The 27983-nt window shown below is 32.0% G+C and overlaps 2 protein-coding genes across 5 annotated transcripts in view; one reads left to right on the plus strand and one right to left on the minus strand.

Moving 5' to 3' along the window:
* SPATA17 (spermatogenesis associated 17) overlaps window positions 1-27983 on the minus strand; it is a 275330-nt gene that overhangs the window by 186007 nt on the left and 61340 nt on the right. The window contains exon 4 of the mRNA XM_051998293.1: window positions 1827-1877. Within this exon, the coding sequence (XP_051854253.1) occupies window positions 1827-1877 (51 nt within the window). The remainder of the gene's footprint in view (window positions 1-1826; window positions 1878-27983) is intronic.
* GPATCH2 (G-patch domain containing 2) overlaps window positions 1-27983 on the plus strand; it is a 452239-nt gene that overhangs the window by 63278 nt on the left and 360978 nt on the right. The window contains exon 2 of one of the 4 annotated variants that reach the window (XM_051998291.1): window positions 11623-11728. The exons of the other annotated variants lie outside the window; for them this stretch is intronic. The gene's annotated coding sequence lies outside the window, so the exon portion shown is untranslated. The remainder of the gene's footprint in view (window positions 1-11622; window positions 11729-27983) is intronic. 4 annotated transcript variants of the gene reach the window in all.

Below are 27983 nucleotides of genomic sequence, written 5' to 3' on the forward strand. Positions count from 1 at the left end.
CTAATATCCCGCCTGCTGTGTCCAACTCCAAAGATAGTTTTGAAAAATAGGTAGTAAGATTATTTACAGTTTAATTTTAATTCCTTGCTACTTACCTAAGGTTCTAGTTTTTTTTTCCCCATTACATATTTTTCCTATTTGGTTGTCATGGGAAAGATTCAAAGGAAAATAGATGGATGGATGAAATGAGCATTTGTTAAACACTTATTAGGTACCAGGCATTGTGCTACATACTTTTTACAAATATCTCATTTGATCCTCACAACAATCTAGCAAGATAGATGCTATTATTATCTCCTTTATGCAGTTGAGGAAACTGAAGCATATAAAGGTTAAGTTACTTGTTCAGTATCACGCTATTTTTTGGTTGTGTCCTTTTCAGTATGTCAGACTTGCATGAAAATACAGTTAATATAATTATTAAATTTCCTAAAGACACAAATTTGGGACTGGCAACTAATATATCAAATGACTGAAATAGAATTAAAAAAAGATCTCACCTGGCTGGAACAATAAATAGACTAAATCTAATAAGACAGAATGTCATGGGGATAAATGTAAATAAAATTTTGTATGTAGCTTCAAAAAAGCAATGGCATAAACCAAGCTATACAAACTAAATCAGAATTTATTTTAAGAGACTTGGCTAGATAATTCCTGAATAATTATTTTGTAGAGTCAAGTCAATGAACCAACAGTTTCATTTAATAGTGTGAAGTATTTATGAAAAAAAGGAAGCATGAAATTTCCAGACCAACAATATTTCTAATCTTTGAGTTTAGCTGTGTGGATATAGTACATCAAAGAACAACTTTTCAGTACTTTCAAATTGGTCTTTTTGGGCTGCTATAGTCAAACTTCAACATTATTCTGTCAAACTTGTAATGACACTACTTGAACTTAGACTGTTACTCAGACACAATACATGAAGTGTTGTTGTAGGACCCATATCCAGACTTTCTAACTTGGTAGGAAACAGCAGAGCTTGTAGTCTATTGACATAGCCTTCAAGAAAATAGGGTCACCTCCATACCATAAGAATAGTTTATTAGTGATTGATGCAAGAAAAAGTTGGCCCACTGTACAGTAGTTCTGGTTTAATAACTTCTGGATTATTGCATTTAGTACCTCACATTTTATGAAGTACATTAAATAATTGTAGCATGATCAGGGGAGGCTGACCAGGATAATGAAAGGACTTAAAATTCTGCCACATATAGAATAATTGAAGGAACTAGAAATATCTAACCTAGAGAATAAAAGACATGGGAAAAGTTAGCTATTTTCAAATATGTGAAGAGTTATAATGTGAGAAAGGGATAATTTTTATTCTGTGTGACCTAAAGTATAGGATGTTAGATTAGGTTCAGTATTAAAAGGAACAAATAGGCAATTAGAACTGTCTAAAAAAGGGAAGGAGGTTGCCTGATGGAATGATGTGGTTTTTTCCACTAGAAATAACCAAGCTGAATGATCTTTGACAAGAATGTTTTGAAGGGGACTTATAAATTGGGTAAAATTTGGAACCTACATGACCTTCCATTTCTCCTATTAAGAGCAGCTTTATTTCTCATATTTAGGATATTTCTCTTACTACATCTTAAAAATACAACATATTAATACACATACATTTATATCTAGCCATAATTGTTAACAATGCTCAGATTATTTAGTCTAACTTTTAACTTTTTAACTATATGATATTTCATCTCCTTACCATCAGCATATCAATCAAGTTTATATTATTCTGGTTTGCTCATTTTATTAAAAGCAAATTCAGAGCACAATTGACTTTTCATTTGTTTAACAAGTGAAGAAATATTTACCCTGACAGCCATTTCATTGTAGAAATTCATCTTCATAGTCAAATATGCTGTCTGTGAATCAAGAAAAAAAGATGGCATACATTTCAGTTACACAAAGACAGTGCTCTTATTTTTACATATAAAAGATAAGAATCTTTATACATAATACATAATAAGAGTTCTAGGCTTAGAGAGAATAAAATCAAACTTTGTATTGAAAAGATAGGCTTCCTAATACATAATGCAGGCTTAACCAGAAAAATCTATGGTAGTCAAACTAGGAGCTAATGGAGATATATGATCATAAAATGCTCTCCGCTGAGTTTGATAATCAATGGTGCTCTACTGAGAATAGAATAACAAAGCAGAAATATTCACAAGTGCTGGTGACATGTAGTATTGTATGATTTATTCACTGGGGTTCTTTTAGCCAAAACTCACAGAAACATAAAAGGAATTCATATTTCAAGACGTCTGGTTTAATGAAAAATTCAAAGAAATGCTGTCTTCAGTCGAAATCGTTCAAGGATACAGATGCAGTGATGGAGCAAAATTGTGCCTTCCAACCATCTGTACAAAATGTTATGTACTTAGCTGCCTCCTGAGTAATCCTTGGGAATTTTGTTTCATTTAATATTCATTTTAACACCATAAAATCATAAATACAGTGATATCATGTTATAGTGAATCCCCTGATATAGAACACTTCCTAAAGTCCTAGTTTCTTTCTAGTAAAGTCAAATATTTCTACTAGTGTAAAAAATCATTGGCATGGTGAATATTCATTTAGTAACATAAGTTTTTCTAATGGCCACATATCTTTAAACTAAGTCTCAACATCTGTTCTACCTTCTAATTACAGATATTAAATTAACATAATCCACAACTGTATCATAAAAAGTAAGACATAAGTAGTTAAACTCTTGTGCATATCCTTTTCATTGCTATATACAACTTTATAAATTTTTATTCATTCAGTTTCTGCTCACTTAACAAATTAAATGGATAGTATGTGTCTTAGGTGTCTGGAAATAATCAGAAGGGGAATGCTCTAATTCTTATACCGGGGTGCTCCCTCACGGAAAACAAGAATTCACTATAAAAGGGTTTCACTATAATTAGTGTTATTTGAATTGCCTGGTCTGATCGAAAGCAAATTGTCTGTGGAGAGCAGCAGGACTGGATTATTTATCAACAGTCTGGGCAATTAAGAAACAGTTGGCTGCAATATGTTATTTACAAATGAACACAATGATGCTACTTCATTTTAAATTCTCTTTCTTCATTACATCAAGCAAAGCAAAATTCTTGTAGCTTAATTAAGGTGAATTCAAAATGTTCCCTTTAATATTATACAATATTATATCAAACATGAAAAAATTAAATATTTTTAAAAAACAAAGTTTTTTAACATTTTTTTTTAAAGTTTTACAATGCAAGAAAGGGAAGAAAACACTTAATAGCACTAACTTTTGTTTCTTGGCATTCTTACAAGAGATAACTGCTAAATTCCAGTAAGTAAAACTGGTGTGTGAGAGCATATTTAGAGGGAGTAGTATTCAACATTTTGGGATTTTAAATGTAAATGTCCAAACACAGAAAGCTCTTCAATTCTGAAAGGTATAAAATGCTCCTGTAGTCTATATCACTAAGCCTAAAAGGAGATATGACCTTGAGACTTTGGAAATCTGATTTTCCCTGTGCATATAAGTTGAAAAGGAAATTTCATTTAAGTATATCCTTTTCATATCACTCAGAACCATCAGAGAGTAAAGAAAATATCTCCATATAGTTCTTTAGCACAAATGCCTTGGGATAAAGGCTGCTTTAGAAGGAAATAACTTTATTAGATAAAATATGAGAATTGTCCTGATAGGCAGGGAATCATTCATTCACCATTTCAGAGACAACTCTGACTAAAAGGGGGAAAAGGAATAGATAAGATTCTTCTCTGAAGTTTGACAAAACTACACCAAAATTTAAGCATCATTTTTGTTTTTTCTCTTCTCAGGTTATTTTTACCTTCTTTCTATAACTGATCTTTCCTATGCAACAAGATAACTGTATAAATATGTACCCATATGTTGTATTTAACATATACTTTAACATACTTAACATGTATGGGACTACCTGCCATCTAGGGGGAGGGGATGGAGGGAAAGAGGGGAAAAGCTGGAACAGAAGGTTTTGCAAGGGTTGTTGTTGAAAAATTACCCACGCATATGTTTTGTATATAAAAAGCTCTAATAAAAAACAAAATTAAAAAAAAAATAAGCATCCTGATTCTAGGGAATAAAATACAGGAAAAGCAAGTAACAGTTATATTTCCCTTCTTTCTGGTAAAAACTTAATAATATTATATTTATGTAGCATTTTCCACACATGAGTTTAGGTAATTATTATCATCCCCGTTGTATAAATGAGGAAATTGAGGCTCAGCGAGATTAAAGTGAAACTGGGATTTGAACCAAGTTCCTAACTTTGTTTACACCATGTACAATTCATCTTTAACTTATTTTTAACTTAGTTAAAATATAATTCTTATGTTCAGTATGTTATACTTTTTCTTCAAGTTCAAGACTTTGTCTTCCTGACTTGAGTCTTCTAATTTTCCCAACTGGAAGTACTGATGATAAGAAGCTTTAGAAACTTTGATGTACTCCAACTGGGAATGGTTCATCCATTTCTTAGTCAATACGGTATCCACCTCTCATCGTCATCATGGAAGCCAACCATTTTGAACTCAGTGTAGACACCCAATCACCTACTGCACCTCAGGGACTCCCAGGCTCAATCTATCAACTAAATGGTCTTCTCCATTCTACAGTATCATTAAACAAAATGTATACTAGCTGTTAATACATAACCAGTTTCTCCAAACAATTAAGATATTTATATTCCCAATAAGAGGCAGCATAGACTAATTAATAGACAAGTAGTCACAGAGTAAGAAATTTGAGCCCAAATCTAGCCTCCTGGCTGTATGATAATCTCAATAACCCCTCAGTATTCTAAGCAACCAAAGGCTGCAGAGAAAGTTTCAGAATGTGAGGGAAGACTGCCTTGATAGAGGGTATTTTATCTTCTCTGAACTTCTATATGAATGAAATAAGAGAGGGGCAGCTAGATGGTACAGTGAATAGAGCACCTGAAATCAGGAGAATGAGTTCAAATCCAGCTTCAGATACTTAAAACTTACTAGCTGTGTGACCCTGGGCAAATCACTTAACTCCAATTGCCTCACAAAAACAAACAAACAAAAAAAAAAAACTAATCAAAAAAAATTTAGCAACAGGACTAGTCCTAATCTCACATTAGTGGGATAGTCATAGAATTACATGTTCCAGATAAGATTAAGTTTCCCAGACTGTCTTTAACAATCCTGACATCAGCCAAAAATGTAGATAGAATATACTATCTCTTGAGGTAATTCATGAACTTTTTAATAGCTCTAGTGGTTGAGGAATTTTCCATACATTAATGTTAATTATTCCTTCATGTAACTTCTAATCACAACTCCTGATTTCTCCCTCTGGAGTCAAACAGAATAGTTTGATATTTCCATTACAGGACACTACACTTCTAAAACCTGATGACAGCTATCAGATCTCCCTCTCTCTCAAGTATTTTTTTCTTCAAGGTGGACATTGTTAACTTAGTTTCACAGGGAATTTTTGATTGTTTCCTCATCATTTTAATTCCCAGGCCAGCTAGATGTTGCAGAGGATACAGCACTGGCCCTGATCTCAGATTCTTAACACTTTCTAACTGTGTGAACTTGGGCAAGTTACTCAACCCCAATCACCTGCAAAAAAAAAAAAAAAATCCCTTCTTCTGAATATACTGCAATGCCCTCTCTTAACTTAGAACAAAACACAATAATACAGAGAATATAATATAATAATCTCTATATGGACATCCAGAAAATTTCAACCCAGATTTCATTTAAGGAACTCCAGTGATAGGGAACTAATTCCTAAATCAATGTGTTTCATTTTTGAACAGTTCTATTAAGAACTCTTTTCCTTACACATGTACCTTTCTGCAACTCTATCTATTGCTCTTGATTCTACCAAGAACAAAAGTCTAAATATTCAACGTGAAAATGCTTCCATTAGCTGAAAATAGTTATTTTCCTCACCCTTCTCCTCAAATCATCTCCACAATAACACTACCACTCCCACAACTTTAGACCCCAGGCTATCAACCTGAGTGTCATAATTAACTCTTTATCTCTTCCCTCCACTTCCCACCTCAGTCCAATCTGCTGTCAAGGACCATTGATTTTACTTTTGCTTAAATTAGTCCAAGATGTCATTAAGATTTTTTTATTTCCTGCCATATCACACAATTTGAGTTTTTATCCTCCTAAAACTTTCTGATCTTTTTTAAAGTACAGTATAGCTATTTCAACTCACCTTATAGCTGGAAAGTTGATTTTTAATCCAATTATAAAACCTTACAATAATTATTATTACATTTGATTTTACTAGATTCAAGTTGATCTTCTATTCTGGTCTTTGATTTCTTTGAATTTGATTCTTATTTTTTTTCTGTGTGTTAGTGGGAATTCCTCCCTCCCCCAACTTTATGTCAGTTACAAATGTGATAAGGATGCCCCATATTAGTCTTTTATCCAAAATACTGACAAATAAATATTACACAGTATTTTATTTCTACTGGAAAATTCTTCCTTTTACTCTAACATAAAACTATTAATGGTTACTATTTAAGCATAATTATTCAGAAATTCTGGATTCATATCCATTGTATTATATTTCTTTTCTATAAGAATAGCTTAAGAGATTTTATCATATACTTTCTAAAATAAAGGTAAACATTTTATTCTTCTATAAGTTTAGAATCTATTCATAAAAGAAACTGGTTAGTCTAGTACAATCTGTTCCCATTATAATGGAAGCTCTTAGTGAGCAGGGACTATGTTTTCCTTTTCTTTGTATCCTCAGTGCTTACACAGTATCTGGTGCATAATAAATGCTTATTAATTTATTTACTTATAAAGTCATAATAGATATCTAGGATACTACTACTTCCTAATTCAGTAGTAAAAATTTGTGGTAGGAGTGAGAGAAATAAGGATGTGAGCTAAATAAGGAAAAGGAAATTGTGTAGATTATTTGGAGGGGATTACAACTATCAAGAGAGGTCATTAGTGAAATTTGGGGAGGAGAGAATTTGGTGAAATCCAGAAGAAGAAAAAAATTTAAAAGAGAAAAACCTCCAGGTACAGATACTGGTTGACTTGAGTTGCATACTGGACATTTAAAAAGAATATATGAACATTTAAGGAGATGGAAGGCAGATCAAAACAAAACAGGCAACTTTCATCATATTAAATTTTAAAGCTTTTGAGCAAACAAAATTAAAAACCAGGCTTCAGCTACAGGAAGCTCTTAAATATAGTTAAATTGAATAGAAATTTTACTAATATAATAATATGGTGAAAATTTCTAGGAATTAAGTCAAATAATAGTGACAAAAGGCACCCCTTATCACTAGTCTCATTAGGAAAGCTTAGTGTTTTAGAGAGATACTTCTATTCAGATTAAGAAAAGATCCTTTTATTTTTAGGCTATCTTTAAAAAAAAAGTGCTATTATAAAATAACACCATAAAATAAAAGTGCCTGTTATATAATGATCCAGTTTCTATTTGGGGGGGGGGGGGAATTGATTAAATTATGTTAATAGCTATCCTAATGTTGAATCTTCTTCACATGCCTGATAAAAGTCCATTGTAGAATAATGATTTTGTATGTGTGTATATTTATGTGGTATACAATGGGGGAGAGAAAGGGAGGAAGGGAGAGAGAAACATCTAGCTTCTACAGAAATTCCAGCCATGGAAAGTTTAGTTGCAGAGATAATTGCAGGGAACCCAGCAAAGTAATATGCCCAACAGACACATTACATCCAGAAAAAGCAGAATAAGGACTTCAAAAGAGAAAATCTATAGGGCCCTAAAGTGCAAGAAGTTGAACTTACTGACATGTTTTCGCTATGACTGTGCCTCTCTGCTAGTGTATCCTTTATGTGTGTCCATTTTTCTCACTGCTCTTACATAGATTTGTAGAATAATATGCCCATGTTTATAGGAACTATTTTGTTCCTAGTTCATGCATTTTGGTAAATGCCTTCACTTTGATTTAAATATGTCAAATGGCACACTATTAAAGGTGAAAATACAGTGGCTGAGTGGGGTAGGAGTTGAGTTAAATTTAAGAGAGTAAATTCATAGACTATCTTAAACCTGAGGAAGTCACCCAATGGGATACTCAACAAACAGGGGTGGAAGGGAGGTGTATTGATGCAGTGAGAACATTAAATAATAATAATAGTAAGTAGCATTTATATAATGCTTTGATGTTTATAGAGCACTATATATGTGTTATCTCATTTGATCATAACAACAACCCTGTGAGATAGCTGTTACCATCTCCATTTTACAAGTTGGGAAATGAAGGAGGTTGAAGTCATAGATTTAATAAGTCTCTGAGGTAGAATTCAAATTCAAGGTTTTCTAATTCCAAGTCTAATGATCTCCTCCCCAATGCATTGTCATATGTTAACTTTTTTCTTTAGTATAATTATTATTGTTTTATAGCTTGTTTTTTAACCAGATGATTATTTAAGGTAATAATATTGAATATCTATTTATGTGTGTTTTTGTTGTTGGTGGTGGTATTCCTGTCACTGGTCACACTTTAAAAAAAAAAATATGGTTTGTAAAGATATGATTATATATTTCTTACCTTTTTGTATTTGTTTGAATTCTTTATGACCTACCATTTGACCAATTTTATGAAGATTCTGTACAATAAAAAAGAATATATCTGAATATTCCTAATCAATGAACAGTCTAATATATTTATGTTTTAATTCTTTTGAGTTTCTCAATTTGTTTCTTGTTTACCTTTGTATTAGATTTAAGCCAGAAAGAGCTATGTTTAAGTCAAAATTGTTTTCTAACTTAGTTTTTTTAAAATATAATTTAGTGGTTTAAGTACTTAGTATACTAATATTCTCATGAACAGTGAAGGTTAATATTTGTTGTTTAATAAGCTATGATGTCTTTGAGTACAACATAGTGCCTTTGTCTCTTGTAATGATAGCTATTTTTAAAGTTGGCACATTTCTGATAATAAAATTCTTGTTATTTAAATTTCAAATTAAAAAAAAAAATTTAAAAATTTAAATGAAGCAGAGTGCATTTTACTCCACGTTATCATTTTAAAAATGTTTTTGATGATGTCTTTTGTTTCTTACACCATATTTATTGCTAGTATCCTATCTTCTCTCTCTCACTGACAATAACAATGTCCCATTGACAAAGAGCATTTATTTTTAAATGAGGAAAAAAAACAAGTACAATTTATACAATGAAAAAAGCAAGTGCAACAACATGGACCTCCCACTTCCACCAAGGTAGAGAATATAGTTATCTTCTCATCTCTTCTTTTGAATCATGCCTAATCTTTACAATTTTGTTACATTCACTTTCCCCTTCCCCAAGCCCCATGATTGTTCTTTCATTTACAATGTTGTAGCTATTATGTATATTGTTTTCTTGGCTCTGCTTATTTCTTTGCATCAATTCATGTAAATATTTCCATGCTTCATTGTATTCTTCACATACTTAATTTCTTGCAGCACAGTAATATTCCATTATATTCATGTACACTGTTTGTTTAATCATTCCCCAATCTGTAGTCATCTATTTTGTTTCCAATTATTTGCTATCACAAAAATGCTGCTCTACATATTTTGATATACCGTGTTTCCCCGATAATAAGACACTGTCTTATTATTTTTTTGGACAGAAAAACACCAGAGGGCTTATTTTCAGAGGAGGGCTTATTTTAATGAACATTGACAACAATTTTAATAAACAGGTAAATGTGAACAAAAAAAAAGTACCTTTATTCAATAACAATCATGTCATCATCTTCAACAACATCATCATAAGTATCCATACCCTGAATTCCATCCTGGATGTCTTGCGCCTCTATTTCCTTCAGAAGAAGTGGACCCAATCTGTCATGTCCAGCAATATAGCTCTCTTTAAATGAACATGTCTTGTCCAGGTAACCTGCTCATAGTGCCTTGGCGACACAGCTGTCAGTAATTTTATCCCATGACTTCTTCCCCCAAGTCACGACTTCTTGCAGACGGGGCTTCACAAAGTTTCCACTCTGATTTCTTTCCATTCTATTTTCAATGTAGTCATTGACTTCCATGTGCAAATGGTCCTTGAATGGCTTGTTTATTGCAATATCAAGGGTGTGGAGATAGGCAGTCATTCCTGCAGGAATCATTACTTGATCTATTCTTCTCTCTGCAAGGAAGTTCTTCATTTCTTTAGTGTGGTGAGTGCTGGCTGAGTTCTTCTTTTATCCTCCATCATGCCCCCTGAGTTTTTTTATCCTCCATCATGCCCCTTTTATCCTATATCATGCCCCCTCACTCCCGCTTACATACTGGGTTTTTATGTTGTCCTGCTTCAGCTCTCCTCCATGGCACTGCTCTCAATGGCGCCAGCAAGCAAATCACTGGGGAAGAACAGGATGACGCGCTCACTGCTGCAGCTCTGATTGGATGCAGCTCGGAACGTGGCGTGTGTTTCACCGGGGGGGGGGGGGGGGAAGGGAAGGGGAAGGGACAGTGCATACAGAGGGTACCGTAATGTAGCGTGTAGTGCAGGGGATCACCTTCACTACAGTAGCAATCTCAATAGGGCTTATTTTCGGGGGAGGGCTTATTTTAGAGGAATCTTATACAGTAAGGGGAGGGCTTATTTTTGGGATAGGTCTTATTGTCGGGGAAACACGGTATGTAGGTACTTTCTTATTAATATCTTCATTTAGGATATAACCCCAATAATGAAATCTCTGGTTCAAAAAGTGTGAATATCTTAGTCATTTTATTGACATAATGACAAATTACTTTCCAAAATGTTGGGACAATCTCATAGATCTACCAAGATATTAGTGTGCCTCTCATTTCCAATCCCTCCAGTATTAAGAATTGCCATTTTTGTAATTTTTGCTAAACTTCAGGGTGTGAAACAATACTTAATAATTATTTAAAATTACATTTTTCTTATTATTAGTGATTCAAGGTATTCTTTCATGTGGGTATAAATATATTGTAATTTTTCTTTGGAGAACCATTTATTCATATTCCTACATCATGTATCACTTTTGGAATAGCTACTAGTTTTATAAGTAATTGTATATATTTAGGCAACCAAAATCTTATTGGAGAAATCGGATACAAAGATTTTTTTCCCCATTTGACCACTTCCCTTCTTATCAAAGGTGTACTGTATTTGTGCCGAAGCTTTTCAGATTCATATGATCAAAGTTGTATATGTTTTACCTTTTGTAATTGTTTTTATCTTTTGTTTAGTTAAAAATCCATTTTCTATCCATAGCTATGAGAGGTGTATGGTGTGATTTCTTTCTAATTTTTTATGTCTGATCATTAATATCAAGACTTGATATCAAAGTAAATGGTATTATGGATTACAGTGTAAGGTATTGATCTTAAATCTGATTTGTGCAAGATTGCTTTCCAGTTTTCCCATCATGTTTTTATCAAATAGAAAGTTTTTTTCCTAAATAATTTATATCTCCAACATATCAAAATTTTTGGAATACAATTAAAGTAGACCCTAGGGAGAAAATTCATTTCTCTAAACTCTTTTGCTAACAAAAAGGAGAATGGGAAAGAGGAATCTGGGAAGATGGTGGAATAGGTAATAAATTTCATGCTCTCCATATTTCCCCCACAAAACAGAACAAATTTGTGCCTGTGGGCTGACATAGACTGGTGAAAAATCAAGAAAACTTGGGGCAGAAGAAAGATCCTTCTGGCACAACCCAAGAAGATACAAAGACCACAGGTGTGTGTATGTATGTGTGTATGTGTGTGTGTGTGTTTGTACATATATATGTATATATCTATTAAAATATATCTGTACTTAACTATAACCTGCTTGGGGGGGGGTGGAGGAGATGAAAGAAAGAAAAAGAATAAAATAAAAAAAGTGTACAATAAAGAACCAAAAATAGCCTACAAGAAAGCAAAAAAAAAAAAAAAAAAAAAAAAAAGATGGACACTCATTAATGTCTTGAACTGGAAATTTATTTTTATATATCTTGAATCTTTCCGATGTTCTGCTGGGCACATGAACAATGTTCTGTTTTGTTCTGTTTTATATTATTTTATTTTCCTGTCTTTTATTCTGTTTTGGTTTTGGTTTTGTTTTTGGGAAGAGAATGAACAATTCAATGAATTGGTAATGCAACCTCAATTAGAAATCAAGAAAATCATAGAAGAAAAAAAAATTAAAAAGACAAAAAAAAGCACTTTAACAAATAAAATATAGTTCCTTTATTGGGGGAAACTATATATGTGTGTGTATATATATATATGTGAGTGTGTGTGTGTGTGTGTGTGTGTGTGTGTGTGTGTGTTGCTTAGTTGACTAAAACAAAGAAAAAAACGAATAATCAGCATCAAAAAAGAAAAGGGTGAATTCAAGAAAAATGAAAAAGAATTAAAGATAAAATTAGGAAATATTTTGCTCAATTAAATACCGATAAACTTGACAACTTAAATGAAATAAATAAATATTTGTATAAATACTTGTATAAGTATGAAAAAAATAGATTATCAGAACAATAAATAAGGAACTTGAGCAACTCAGCTTCAAGTGAAGAAATTTAACAAGTCACAAACTAAAACAAGACAAAAAAAAATCAACTTCAGGACTAGATGGATTTACAAATAAATTCTATCAAACATTCAAAAAAACAATTCCACAATAACATAAAATGTTGGAAAATTAGCAAAAAGATACCTTTTGTGACCCAGATAAGGTCTTGGCTCATAATACAGGGATACTTAAAAAACAAACAACAATAAAAAAGCTATAGCCCAATATCCCTAATGAAAATTGATGACAATTTTAAACCAAATGTAAGCAAAAACATTGAAACCATATATTATAAAGATAATAGATTATGAACAAATTAGATTTATACCAGCAATTCAGAGTTTTATTTAATATTAGGAAACACAAGTTATTTAACCATATTGGTAACAAATGAAAAAAAAATCAATAGATGCAAAAATAGCTTTTTTTGGTTTTTAACAAAATATATCTATTTTTATTTAAAACTTAGAAAATGCAAGAATAAAAGGCTCTTGCATTAAAATGTTAAGTTGTCCATGCCTAGAAAAGAGAGCAATAATAATATGTAACAGATACAAACTATAGAGTCCTTTCTATTGAAATCAGAGGTGAAACAAAGATGTCCACTGTCAGCCATCTATTTTACATAGAACTAGAAATGCTTGCTATAGGAATGACAAGGAAGTTGAGAGAAAAAATCATAGGTAAAGAAAAAGCAAAATTTCTATTTTTGGGGAGGTGCTGATAGTCAACCAAAATTAATTGAAAAATTAAATCTTAGCAAATTTGCAGGATACAAAATATAATATATACAAATAACCCCCATTCCTACATAATATCAATAAAACCCAACAAGAAGGTATGGAAGGAAAATATCTATTTAAAGAAATCATAAAATGTGCAAAATACTTGGGGGTCTATTTCCCAATTCATATACAAAAACTATATGAATACAACTATTAAAAAGTATTTTTAGAAATAGACAAATGTGAAAATATTATTAGCTATAGGATGTCATAATAAAAGTGACAATACTACTTAATTAAATTTACATATTCAATGCAATAATTTAATTTCATAAGAAAAATAATACTAGGTATCTGCAGCTTATTTATTTAAAACAATCTTATTCCAGGCTTCTCTGCTTTTCCTCTCCTTCTAGAACCAAATCCATGTCTTTTTTCTACTCCTCTAATCCACCAGCTTTTTTTTTTTTTTTTTTTAGTAAACACCTTTGGATTCTAGTCTTACCTGTAGAATAACCTCATCAGCTCTACATTTACTCTCTCTTTTTATAATTATTAAATTTATTTGTTTGTTTATTTAATTTTGGGGGGCATGATGCACAATTATTTTTTAATTTAAAAAATTATTTTTTTATTTTCATTAATTTTAATAATAACTAAAATTTTAAATTTAAATAAAAGAACTAAACTCTTTAAAATCGATCTTTCATTTTCATGTTAGCTTGATTTTTTCTTTTTTTTTTTTCAATTTGTTTATTTTTAATATACATTGCTTTGTGAATCATGTTGTGAAAGAAAAATCAGAGTAAAAGGGGAAAAAACTATGGGAGAGGTAAAAAACAGAAAAAAGAAATGAACGTAGCATGTTTTGATTTACATTCAATTTCCATAGTTCTTTTTCTGAATGCAGATGCCCTTTTCTGTCCAAAGTTGATTAGGATTGCTTTGGATCAATGAACCATTGACAAAAACCAAGTCTTTCACACATGATCATTGCACATTCTTGCTGGCACTGTGTATGATGTATTCATGGTTCTGTTTGTTTTACCCAGCATCAGTTCATGTAAACTTTTCCTGGCCTTTCTAAGATCAACTTGTTCATCATTTTTTTAGAGAACAATATTATTCCATTGTCTTCATATACGACAAATTGTTCATTCTCGAATTAATGGGCATTTTCCAATTCTTTGCTACCATAAAAAGAGTTTTCCAAATCTATTTGTGGATCCTTTTTCCTCCTTTATGATTTCCTGGGGATACAGACCCAGTAGTGGCACTGCTGGGTCAAAGGACAAGAAGAATTTGATAACCTTTTGGGCATAGTTCTAAATTGTTCTCCAGAATAGTTGGATCATTTCACAACTCCACCTACAATACATTAGTGTCCCAGTTTTCCCACATCTTCCCCAACATTTATTATCTTTTTCTGTTGTTTTAGCCAATCTGAGAGGTGTGAGATGGTACCTCAGAGTTGTTTTAATTTGCATTTCTCTAATCAATAGTGATCTGGAGCATTTTTATATGATTATAGATATATGAAAATGATCTGTTCATATCCTTTGACCATTTATCAATTGGGGAATGATTTGTATTATTATAAATTTGATACAATTTTTTTGTGTATTTTAGAAATGAGATCTTAATCAGAAATAATGGCTGTAAAGATTTTTTTCTCAGCTTTATACTTCTTTTAAAATCTTGTTTCTGTTAATTTTGTTTGGGCAAAACCTTTTTAATTTAATGTAATCAATAAGTAAATTATCCCTTGCTCTCCTAATTTACTTAAGGTATCAGCCTTTATGCCCAAATCATGTACCCATTTTGACTTTATTTAAATATTCTGTGTGAGATGTAAGTCTATATTGAGTTTCTGACATTATTTTCCAGTTTTGCCAGCAATTTTTTTTACCCAAATAGTAACAGAAGCTGGAGTTTGTGGGTTTATCAAATACTAGATTGTTATAGGTTTCAATTATTGTGTTTTGTGTACCTAAACTAACCTATCCCACTAAATCACTACTGTATTTCTTAGCCACTATCAAATGGTTTTAATCATTTCTGCTTTATAATATAGTTATAGTTCTGATACAGCTTAAACCACCATCCTTCGTATTTTTCATTAATTCCCTTGATATTCTTAATATTTTGTTCTTCCAGACGAATTTTGTTGTTATTTTTTCTAGTTCTCTCTCTCTCTATATATATTTTTTCGCAGTATGACTGAGTATGGCACTTAACAAGGAGGCCAATTTAGGCAGAATTGTCATTTTTTATTATATTAGCTAGGCCCTACCCATGAGCAATTGATATTTTTCCACTTGTTTAGATTTTACTTTGTGTGAGAAATGTTTTATAATTCTGTTTATATAGTTCTTGGGTTTGTCTTGGCAGGTAGACTACCAAGTATTTTACTTCGTCTATATTCATTTTAAATGGAATTTCTCTATCTTGCTAATGGTATTTGTCAATAATATACATAATTGTTGGTGATTTATATAGGTCTATTTTATATCCTGCAACTTTGCTAAAGCTGTGAATCATTTCTTGTAGGCTTTTGGATGATTTTCTAGGATTCTCTAAGTATATCATCACATAATCTGCAAAGAGTGATAGTTTTATTTCCTAATTCCTTTAATTTCTTTTTTGAGATTATCATTTGATTTCTATTGATTTTGTTATTGATATGGTTGATTATGGTAATATTTTTCCTGACATTGAACTAGCCCTGAATTTCTGGTATAAATCTCACTTGGTCATAGTAAATTATTCTGCTGCTAAATTGCTATAATCTTTTTGCTAATATTTTATTTTAAATTTTTTCATCAATATTTATTAGGGAGATTGGTCATTCTCTGTTTTGGCTCTTCTTAATTTAGGTATCAGTACCATATTTGTGTCATAGAAAGAATTGAGCAGTACTCCTTGTTTTTACATATTTTCCCAAATAGTTTACAAAGTATTGAAATTAATTACTCTTTAAATGTTTGATAAAATTCACTTGTGAATCCATATGGCTTTTGAGTTTTTTCTTAGGGAGTTCATAAATGGCTTGTTCAATTTATTTTTCTAAAACGGGGTTATTTAAGTAATTTATTTCCTCTTCTGTTAATCTGGACAATTTATATTTTTATAAATATTCATCCATTTCGTTTGGATTGTCAGACTTGCTGCCGTATAGGTAGGCAAAATATCTTCTAATTAATGTATTAATTTGTTATTGGTGATAATTGCACCCTTTTAATTTTTGGTGCTGGTGATTTAGTTCTTTCCTTTCTTTTTTCTAATCAAATTAACCAAAGGCTTATCTATTTTGCTGGGAGGGTTTTCCATAAAACCAACTCTTAGATTTGTTTATTCTGAGATCAAAATTTCTGCCACTGCTTTTTATATTTCAGCTGAAGGCATAGTAAATTCTTTTCCAGCCTTTTACCTTTACTCTGTATGTATGTCTCTCTGTCAAATATATTTCTTGTAAACAATATATTGTAGGATTGTTTTTTAATCTACTCTTGATATTTCAAGGGAAATATTCATCCCACTCATATTCAGAGTTATGATTACCAGCTACATTCTATTTTCTCTCCTATATATACATTTGTCCTTTTCCACCCTGTCCTTAGTTAATGTGTATTTTTACCCATCCTATTCACTACCTTATCTCCTATAACCTCTGCCCCTTCTCTTAATAGTGTTTTTAATCCACCCCACCCACTACTTTATCTGCTATTATCCCTTCACCCCATCTCTTACCTTTTTCCCTAGTGTTTCTGTCCTCCTTTTTAGCCACCCCCTCCCTTTACTTTCTGCTTTCTTCTCCTACCAACTGAATGTTATTATTTTCTTAGAGCCAAAACTAAAGAGATCAAGCTTCAGACAATGCTAATCCCTCTTTCTTCTTTTTTCCTCCATTGTAATAAGTCTTTTGCCTTTTCATGTAATCCAATTGTGCAATACTCTCCCTTTCCTCTTTTTCAAGTACAGATCTTTTCCTACCCCCTTGATGTCTTTTTCTTTGATATCATCTCATCAGAATCCATTCACAAAAATATCCTCAGTCCATGGGATGCCCCCTTCTGTCTGCCCCTATGACTGATTGTGTGTGTGTATGTATGTGCATTTCCCCCATTTATCTTTCTATGCTTATCTTAAGTCCTGTGTTTGTAGATTAAAATTTCTATTTAGTTTTTTTTTTAATTGAAGTGATAAAAAGTCTCTTACTTCATTGATGATCCATCATCTCCCCTGAAAGATGATGCTGAGTCTTGCTGGGTAGTTTTGGTTGAAACCCTAAGTCTTTTGCCTTTCAGAATATGGTATTCCAGGCTCTCCTATCTTTTATGGCAGAAACTACCAGATCTTCAGTAATCCTAACTGTTGCTCCTTGATAAACAAATTGTTTTGTATGGCAACTTGCAATATTTTTTCCTTCAGATTGTAGTTCTGAAGTTTTACAATAATGGTTTATTTATGGTTCCCTCCCTCCCAAAAAACTAGCTCCTAGTTTTATTCATTTTTTTTTCAATTTCAATTTTATTAATTTCCATAATTTTTGTTTTGTTTTTTAATTTCAGATAGTTATTTTATTTTCTAAGTTTTTTTTAAGTTGCATACCAGTTCATTGATCTGTTCTTTTTAATTAATATATTTACAGATATAAATGTTCCCTTAAGTACTGCTTTATTATATTGTCCCATTGTTGTCATTTTCTTTAATATAAGTATTGTTTCTATGACTTTTTTTTGATACATTTTTTACTTAGAATTATATTATTTAGTTTTCAGGTGATTTTTAATCTCTAATTTGAAGTCCCTCTATGCAATGTAATTTTTATTGCATTATGGCCTAAAAAGAGTGCATTTATATTTTTGCTTTACTTCATTAGTTTGTGAAGATTTTATTTCCTAAGACATGGTAAATTTTTATGGAGGTGTCATAGACAGTTGAAGAAAAAGTACACTCATTTCTGTTCCCATTTGGTTTTCTCTAGAATTCTATCATATGTAATTTTTCTCAGATTCTATCCATTTCTTTAGCTTCTTTCTTATGGTTATATTTATCTAGCTCTAAGAGGGGAAAGTTGAGTTCTTTCACTAATGTAGTTTTATTTTCTACTTCCTCCTAGAATTCATTTAACTTTTTCTTCAAAAATTCTGATGTTATGCCATCTGGTACTCATAGTTTAAGTATTGTTATTACTTCATTTACTTTTTTTAGCAATATGTAAGTTTCCCTGCTTCTCTCTTCTATTTGGGTCTATTATTTCTTTTATTTTGTATGAGATCATGATTGCTACCCCATTTTTTTTTTACTTCAGCTAAAGCAGCATACTAGATTTTTCTCCAACTCCTAATTTTAACTTTTATGAGTTATGTTTGTAATGCATTTCTGATAAACAAAATATTATTAGATTCTGATTTCTAAATCCATTTTGCTATCTGCTTACATTTTGTGGGCAAGTTCGCCTAATTCATATTCAGAATCATGATTACTAACTGTTCATTTCTCACCATCCTATTTTCTAGTTATACTTGTCTCTATTTTCTTCCTCCTCAGATGTTTGTTTTGCCTCTGTCTTCCCTTCTATAACTCCATCCCCTATTTATCTCTTTCCCTTCTTACTTACCTATTGGTTAAGATAGATTTCTCTTATCTACTTCATTGTGTGTGTGTGTTTGTGTGTGTTTGTTTGTTTTCTTCTTTGTACCAATTCCAAAAAAATGTGAGGTTCAAGTGCTGCCTCCCTCCCCCCAGTTTCTCATGCTTTGTAAAATCTCTTCCTGTGTGCCATTATCACATGATGTAATTTTTTCCATTATTTCTTTTCCTTTTCCCTCCCTCAGTAAAGTCTCTTTTCTTGCCCATCAACTTTTTTTTTTTAGATTGCCCAACATAATCAACTGACTCCCATAGTCTTTTTCTGTGGTGTTCTCTTCTTTTCAAAAACATAATCATTCTCTGTGAGCAGTTTTCTCAGGGGAGCTTTTGGAGGCAGCCTTAGTTTCAGTTCAGATCAATAATCACCTCAAATGCAGCCAGCTGTTAAAGTAGTTTTTTATTGTCTCTTCCAAAATAGCCCAGTAAGCTTTCCTTGGTTCCGACAGCTCTTGTTGCTAATCCTTTGCCTCTGCTTCTGCCAGCTTCAGCCTCTCCTCTTCCAAATCCCCAGTTCTGCCCGACCACCTTCTCTAGCTTCTCAATCTCCTCAACTGACTCTTCACTGAAGCTCTAAGAGTTTCTTATATATGATCTCTTAAAAGTGTGAACCCAAAGATTGACTCCTCCTCTAAGAGAATGGGATTATGGGAGGTGTAAACTTGTGAATCTCATACTGAATCCTGACTTGTGAATCTCCCAAATTTGTAAACTAATGTGTGAGCTAAGTGTGAACTCTCAAAGGTGTAAATATAAGTATTGTTTCTATCAATTCCATTGAGCTAACACTTTATAAGGATTCTAACATTTTTCTATTTGGAATCATTCTACCTGCCCTGATAATGATTTGTATCATGTTCTCATATCAAAAGATAAACAGTTTTACCCTTACTGAGTTCTTTATGATTTCACTTTCATATTTACCTTTTTAGGCTTCTCTTGAGTCTTTTACTTGAAAATCTATTCATCTCTAGTCTTTTCATAAAATCCTTTAATTAAATATCTTTTTTTCTTTGGAAATTGTATTCAATTTTTCTGGTTAGGTTATCGTAAGCTAATTATTGCTTCTTTGCACTTCAATGTTTTCTTTCTGGATGCTTTTCTATGAAATAGGGGAGCTTTGGAATTTGATTATAATATTTCTGGAGAATTTTATTTGGGTATCTCTTTGAGGTAGTGTTTGGTGGATTCTTTCTGTGTCTATTTTATCCACTATTTCTAGGATACTGGGACAATTTTCTTTTGTATTTTCTTAAAATATGATGTCTATGCTTTTTAATTATGAGTTTCAAGTAGCACTAATTCTTAAATTGTGTCTCCTTGGTCTTTTTTCCAAATCAGCTGTTTTCCAAATTAGACATTTTACATTTTTCCCCTATTTTTTATTCTTTTGATTTTGTTTTATTGTTTCTTGTTGTCTCATGAGTAATTATCTTCCACTCGCTCAATTCTAATTTTTAAATAATTATTTTCCTCCATGAGCTTTTGTGTTTCTTTTTTCTATTTGGTCAATTCTGCTTTTTTAATGAGTTTATTTTCATCAGTGATGATTTATTCCTCTTTTTTTGATTTGACTGATTCTATATTTAAAATGCCATTTTTTTTCTTCTTTATCCTCCCCCCCCCCCCCCCCTTTTTTTTTTTACCAAGCTATTGTCTTTTCACTTTTTTGCATTGCTCTCATTTTCCCAATTTTTTTTTTCTGCATACTTTTATTTCATTTTTAAATCATTTTGGGTGAATCTAGGACTTTTTAGGTTTAAATCTAATTCGTGCCTTCTTCCTTTTAGGCTTTGCTTATAGCTATGACATTGTCTCTTCTGTTTGTGTCTTGATCTTTGCTGCCACCACAATATGTATTTGTCAGATTCTTTTTTGGCGTTTGCTTATTTTTCCAACCTACTATTTGACTTTGAACCTAAATTCAGCTCTGTTCCCAGGGTGGAAATGGTTTGAGGGGTTCAATGTGCAAAGTTTCAGGCTTTTTTATATTACTATGTTCAGAGCTAGTTTGGGGAATTTGGGATATTTTAGTGCCTCCAAGAGGGATAATTTAGCAAGAGGAGTTATCCTCTTACTCTGTGTTCTAGTCTTATGCAGGACTGATATCTTGAAGCTTCAAACAATATTGATTTTGCTCCCTTGTGATTAAAAGCCCTTCATTGCCCTTTCTTCCTTGTGACTGAAAGTGCTCACCTCTCTGCTCTTACACTTTACTCTAAGTGAATATGTGTAATGGAGTTATCAAATAACACCCTGCACTCAGTGCTACCATAAGGGTCTTCTATAATCTTTTTTACCAGTTTCATCTAATCTGACTGTTTCTGGTTTGAAAACTCTCAGAATTGCTGCTACTGTCACCACCTCTGAGGCCCATAGTTAATGTTGCTGCAATTCACACTCTGGACTGTCTTCTACCCCAGCATCATAGATTTTTTTTTTGGGGGGGGTCTCATCCCAATCCTTTGTTAACTCTTCTGCTCCAGGTAGTTAAGATTTTTGGAGGGGAATATTGGAAGAGCTCAGGCTGTAGTGCTTCTTCTACTCTGCCATCTTGGTTCTACCTTTTTTACTTCTAAATCACTTAGTACTTCACTTGTTCAGTACAGCTCTTATTTTTGTTCTCTTTTTACTATATATAGTTTTCTATTTCTTTTTTTCCATTTCAGATAAGATTGGTTTGTGAATTCCCATTTTGTTCACATTTTCCACTTCTTTCTTTAAATGACCTTCAATATATCTAGATTTCAAAAAATAAAAACCTATTCCTCTCTCTCTTCTTTACTTCTTTAGGGTATTTAAAAAAATTCTTGTTAAGCCCATAGATGATCTCATTTTGGAGTTTCCCCAATGATGCCTTAAACCTGGAAGCTTGAATGAATGAAAAGCACTTAATAAATGCTTTCTAGATATTATGCCCTGTGCTAAATGCTTAGAATACACAAACAGAAGTGAAATCATTTCTGTCTTACATTTTAAAGAAAGAGACAAGACATATTGAAGATTAATGACTAGGATTGGGAGGTTTAGTCTGGAAATATTAAATATATTAAGTAAATACTAGAGTAATTCATTGACAAAGTGTTTCTAGAAGCAGTGTGTTCATATTGACTTGATTGTAATTCTAAAAACAAGAGACAGAAAATGAGGATTGGAGGAAAAGTAAGGGAGGGTTGTACTCGTTTTTAAAGGATAGATTTAGCAGATGAGGACTCATTGTTCCAGAAAGTACAAAGCTAAGTAGCTTAGCCTCTCCTAAGTATGATCTTTGGGAGCATGCAATAACAAAAACAACTTACTAGGAACTAAAATTTACAAGAAATATTTCATTATGTATGAATAATCTGAATTATAATGTAGGCTTTTCAAGTTAATTGAAGTTACTTGTGGTTCTTTGATTTTTGATGTTTGTAAAAACTCTTTCCATTTTAACTTATATGTCAGCCCTTCAGCATTCAAGAAGGGGGGATTAATTTCTCCCTCTATAGTTACAACTGGGTAACCTCTCCTCCTTAGAACTTCAGTCAGTCCATATCTATCATGAATCAAAAATTCTCATTCCTGCTGTCTACTGATCAGTAACTTGTTTCCTTTCTTACCTCAGTGAGTTCAATGCCTTAATCATAGTCTTACCTTCACTTTTAACTTCTGCCCTTATACTATATAATATATATACCTACATGTATATAAACAGATAGATGTAGACATTGATATTGATATTTCTTCAAACACCATCACCTCACAGTTCCTCAGTTTATTCATGTCACATTATCTACTCTTCCACTCCACTTCTGTCATACTCAAAAATGGTCCTACTTTTGATCTTGTCATCACCCACAAATGCACCAATTCCACATTCACAAATTAAGAAGTTTCTTTTCTGATCACAATAGTCTGTCTACTTCTCTCTCTGCTTTGTAAATTCAAACCTTACTCTTCTTCCACAGCATGATCTTTAAACCCTTGACCTCTCACTTCTGTCCTAGGCTATCACCTTTGCACTGGCTACATTCTTATCCCTTCCTAATTGTGACCTTGATAAATTAGTTCAACTTAACACTGTTTTCCTCCCTTGCCCCCTTACTTTAAACACCAGTTTATCTATGCAAAATCTCAACTTTAGATCACTCCTACCATCTGTTTCATTAACTATTGCTTATTTACAATAATGAAGATTTCTTTTCTGCAAGGCAATGCTTTTCAAAATCTTTTAATCTTTTTTAATCTTTTTAATCTTTAGCTCTTTCAAATCTTTTCTTTCCTTCTCAAGCTTTCTATGGCTCCTTACCCCAAATATGGCCTCAACTACCAAATAAGAATCTTAGTTCATGTTTTACTGAAAAATTTGAACCTGTGAACCAAGTTTCCTCTTCTACCCTCTCTATCTTATATTACTCAAATTCCCTTTGTTTCTATCTCCTCTTTTATCCCTATTTCACATAATGAAATGACTCTTTTCTTTGCCAAGGTAAATCTTAACTACATGCATAAGCGATCCCATTCCATCCCATCTTCTCCATTCGACTGCCTCCTATATCATCATCATTCTCTTGTTTAGCTTCCATTTCTCCCTGTCCACTTCTAGCTTCCCTACTGCCTACAAACATGCCTATATCTCCCCGATTCTAAAAAAGAAAATCAACTGATACATTCATCTCCATTAACTAGTTGTGCATATTTCTCTTTCCTTTTTGTGGCTAAAATGCTTAAGGTGGTCATTTACAGTGGGTATCTCTACCTTCTTTCCTCTTCTTAAATCTCTATACTCTGGTTTCATTAAGTGAAACTGCTCTCTCCAAAGCTATTACATATCTCTTAATTACCATATCTAATATCTTTTTCTCAATTCTTATCTTTATTGACCTCTTGGCTATATCTGACATTGTTAATCACACTCTTTTCCTTGATACTCTCTTCCTTCTAGGTTTTCTGACATTATTCTTTCTTGGTTCTCTTCCTAACTATTTGACTGCTCCTTCACAGTCTCCTTTGATAGATCATACTTGTAACCATTGTTATCGCATATAGTCCGGTCCTAGGTCCTTTTCTCTTCTTTTATTGTACTATTCAACTTGGTGAACTTAACACCTATGGCTTCGGCTATTATCCGTCTATTAATTTTTTCTCACACAAACTTATTCAGAGCTAATATCTCAGCTAAACTTCAGTATTTGCTCTCCAAATGTCTAATGGATACCTAAAATTGGATGTTTCAGAAACATCTTAAATTCAACATGTCTAAAAAAAAAACCTCATCTTTTCTCCAAAAACCTCTCCCATTCAAACTTCTTTGTTATTATCAAAAACACTTAATTTCCTAGTCATTCAAATTTCTAATATAGGTGTTATCCTCAACTCTTTACTCTTTAGTATCTCATACCTACTGTTGCCAAGACCTGTCAATTTTGCATTAATAACATATCTTGCCTATCTCTCCTTCTTTTCCTTGAAACTGCCACCACCCTGGTCCAGGCCCAGATCACCTCATGATGAGATGGTTTATTTCCCTGACATGTTTCTCTTTGCTCCAGTCCATGCTCCACTCAATTGTCAAAGTGATCTTTTTAAAGGACAAATCTATGTCTTCTCTCTGTATTCAACAAACTCCCCATAGTTCCCTTTCACTTCCACGATGAAAATATAAAATCCTTTGTTTGGTATTCAAAGTCTTTCATAGCCTATTCCTCCCTTCCTCTAACCTCCCCAACCCTCCCCCAACCCCTGCCCACACATACTCTTATACTTCTTATAGCACTTTCCCTACTCTTATTTCTGAGATCTAGTAGCAGTGATCTCTGCTGTTGCTTGCATAACTTGACTCCAGGCGTTTTTACTAGTTCATACCCAAAGTTTTAATGCCTAGAATTCTCTTCCGCCTCATCTGTGCCTCTTGGCTTCTTTCAAGTACCATATAAAATCCCATCTGCTACAGGACACCTTTTTTAAAAAAAAACACATGTAATTATTTGCATTCTTTTTTTTCTTTTTTAAGGCAGGTGATATATAACAAAGATTCACATTTTCATATGTATCCTTTTTCTGTTCTAGTTTACATAATGAAAATGTTCTGTTTAATTTTTATAGATTGTTTAGTTCACAATAAAAATAAAATTACTAACTTTTAAGTAAAAGTAATGTAAAAATTAATACTTTCAAATATAAGGTGATTTTCTTGACAATAAAGAACACAATTTTTGTATCAACTACACTTACCAAGATATAGTAAATATAAAAAGAAATTGTTTTCACCCAAGAAAAATGTTGTTAGACATTAATTGATGCCATGACAATGTCTAAGAAGGAAATATGTTGCATTGTTCATTATTGAGAAGAGTCTGAGTATTAATTCCTGAGCAGTGAATTTAGATTTCAGATGCATCAATGAGAAGAAAGCTGATATTGCTTGTTAAATTGACATTAGACCACCTCTGAATCAAAAATTATAGAATAGCTGCAATCCATCCCTCTGGGATAATCAAATAACTATTGTGAAGTTATTATAATGGGATACAGTAAATTTCTCAGGCATTTCTCACTCATAACATGGTGTGCTTCATTTTGGTGTATTTATCTTTATTTATTTATTTACATATAATATACATATATTTATATATAAAAATATGTGTTTATAAATAAATATTGTTTATATTTAGCTGAATTAAAATAATGATGAATAATAATGAATATAATAATGAATAATAATGAAATTAACAAAAAAGACAAATAAGAAAAAAATAAAGTATGGGATAAGTAAAAAATAAATATAGGAGTTAGAAAATCTGGGAAATGGCTTAGCAACTTAACTAACATAGAAGAAAATAAAAACTAATGATCAATTCTCAATTGTCTCATACTTCATGATGTTAAAGGGGAGCACATGTAAAGAAAAGTATAACTAATAATAAACCTATAAAATTATGCTATTGAATTTTTTTGTCAAATGATGAACAATTATTACTCATTTTTCAAAAAAAAATTAGCTTGAGACATTACTGGAATATGTGATCAACACAATTTTTAAAAATTAGTGTAATGGAACATGATACAGGGTATAAAATTATGACATAATGTCCAAAAAGTATTGCAAAGCTCTTTTAACTCTGATATCATTGTATCATTTCAGTAGTTTTAAATTTCCCTCAATGGATCTTTGTCAAATATTAGAAATTGCCTCTAAAACTATCAAAGAATCCTCAGACAATAATTGTCTCTATATTTCCTTTAATCTTTATTAGATGATCTCATACTTCTCTTCAAGGTGATATTCATTTTTCAGTGAAAGAAGATGTAATGCCTTATGTGTGCCCATGTAAATTATATAAGTTTTAGAATATAAGGTGTGGAACAATGATAAGCATATATAGAATCTCAATAAATAATGCTTGGAGGTCACCTATAAACTTTACCCTTCTTTAAAAGCATTCAAATGCTGTATTCCAGATATTTATTTAAATAATATATGGTGTGAGACTTTTTCAAATCCTTTGCTCATCTTGAGGTTTAGTGAGTATCTTAAACTTAGCATATCCAAAATAGAACTCATTATCCTTCCCCAAAAAGTCTTCCTTCTTGCCAAAGGGCACCAAGATCTTTTCAGTTTTACAACTTCAGAGTCATTTTCAATTCTTCACTCTATGTTCCAACCTACTGTCAAATCTTTTTTTGTTTTTTTAGTCAGAATCTTTGCTTTTGGTTTTGATCCACTAACTTATGCATCATAATTAAAAAGGTACATGAACCTACTGACCCTGAACAAACAGTAGAATTATTTCTTTTTATCAATGATCTGTACTTGAAAAAAATTCCAAAGAATCTGACTTTTACATGAGCCTGTTTGTCTTACCCTTTTTAGTTTCCATAACCATTAGATTTGTATTTGAAGTGGAAGCCTTAAAAATAGTTTATTTCAAACAGGCAGAAAAACTTACATTAAAAAAAACCCTTTACCTAAAGAGTGTAAGCAAATTAAGTTTAATGTTAATTCAATTGCACACATAGGAAATTAAAATGAGCCAATTAATAAAATTACAGGCTCAATGTAGTACAGTATTTCAGATGTCAGGTAGGTTATCCAGTCCAAACCATTCCAGGAGTCCAATAAGTTATTCAACATGTGGTCACTCAGAATATTTTAGATAACTTTCAATGAAGGTGAACTCCCTACTTCTAGAAACTATCTGTTTCAAGTCTGAGTGACTTTAATTAAGTGAAATGTTTAATTTCTATCCATTGATCCTAATTCTTCTGCCCTCCAAGGATAAGCATAACAAGTTTTCAATATGAAATCAATTTAATATAATATCCCCAAAGTCTTCACTTCTCCAAGTGTAGTATCTTCAGGTTCTTCAATCAATCAATTTTGGGCAATTTTTCTAGTTTTCTTACCTTTTCATCACTCATCCTCTGTACATTCTCTAACTTTACAATGTCTTTGCTAAAACACAATGCTGTACACACAGTATTCCCCAATGTAGCTTGACTTTCCATGTACAGAAACTTATATAATTCATTACGATTTCAAAGATGCTCTTGTCTATGTTTGCTTTTGCTTTCCTCATGTTCAAGTTTATTCATTTTAAATGAACTCTCTTTTCTTTCAATGAGTCTTTTCTTTTGTGACCCTATTTCCAGTCTCCTCATCTTCTAGTTCCCACAATCCTGCTATTGAAAAAAAATTCTTGGATCAAGTATGCATGGGACACAAAATAAATTCCCATTATTGATCATATCAGAAAATGTTATATATTATTCTATATCTTTAGTCCATTACATCTCTATTTGGAAATGTTAGCATGCTCTATCAATATTTTCCCTGGAAATTCTGGTTGGTCATTGGATTTCTTTAGTCAATCAAAGTTTATCTTTGCAACATTCATAATTCAATGTAACTTGCTCATTTCATTATGTAATAGTTCATATAAGGTTCCTAAGGTCTCTCTAAATTTGCCCCTTTTGTAATTATTTGTAACATAAAAAATAATCCTTTACACATCGTAGTTTGTTTAGTCATCCCTCATTGCTTTGTATCATCTAGAAATTTGATAAAAGCTGTTATTTATACC

Source organism: Antechinus flavipes, chromosome 4 (genome assembly GCF_016432865.1).
Source record: "Antechinus flavipes isolate AdamAnt ecotype Samford, QLD, Australia chromosome 4, AdamAnt_v2, whole genome shotgun sequence".
In the NCBI taxonomy this organism is placed as follows: Eukaryota; Metazoa; Chordata; class Mammalia; order Dasyuromorphia; family Dasyuridae; genus Antechinus; species Antechinus flavipes.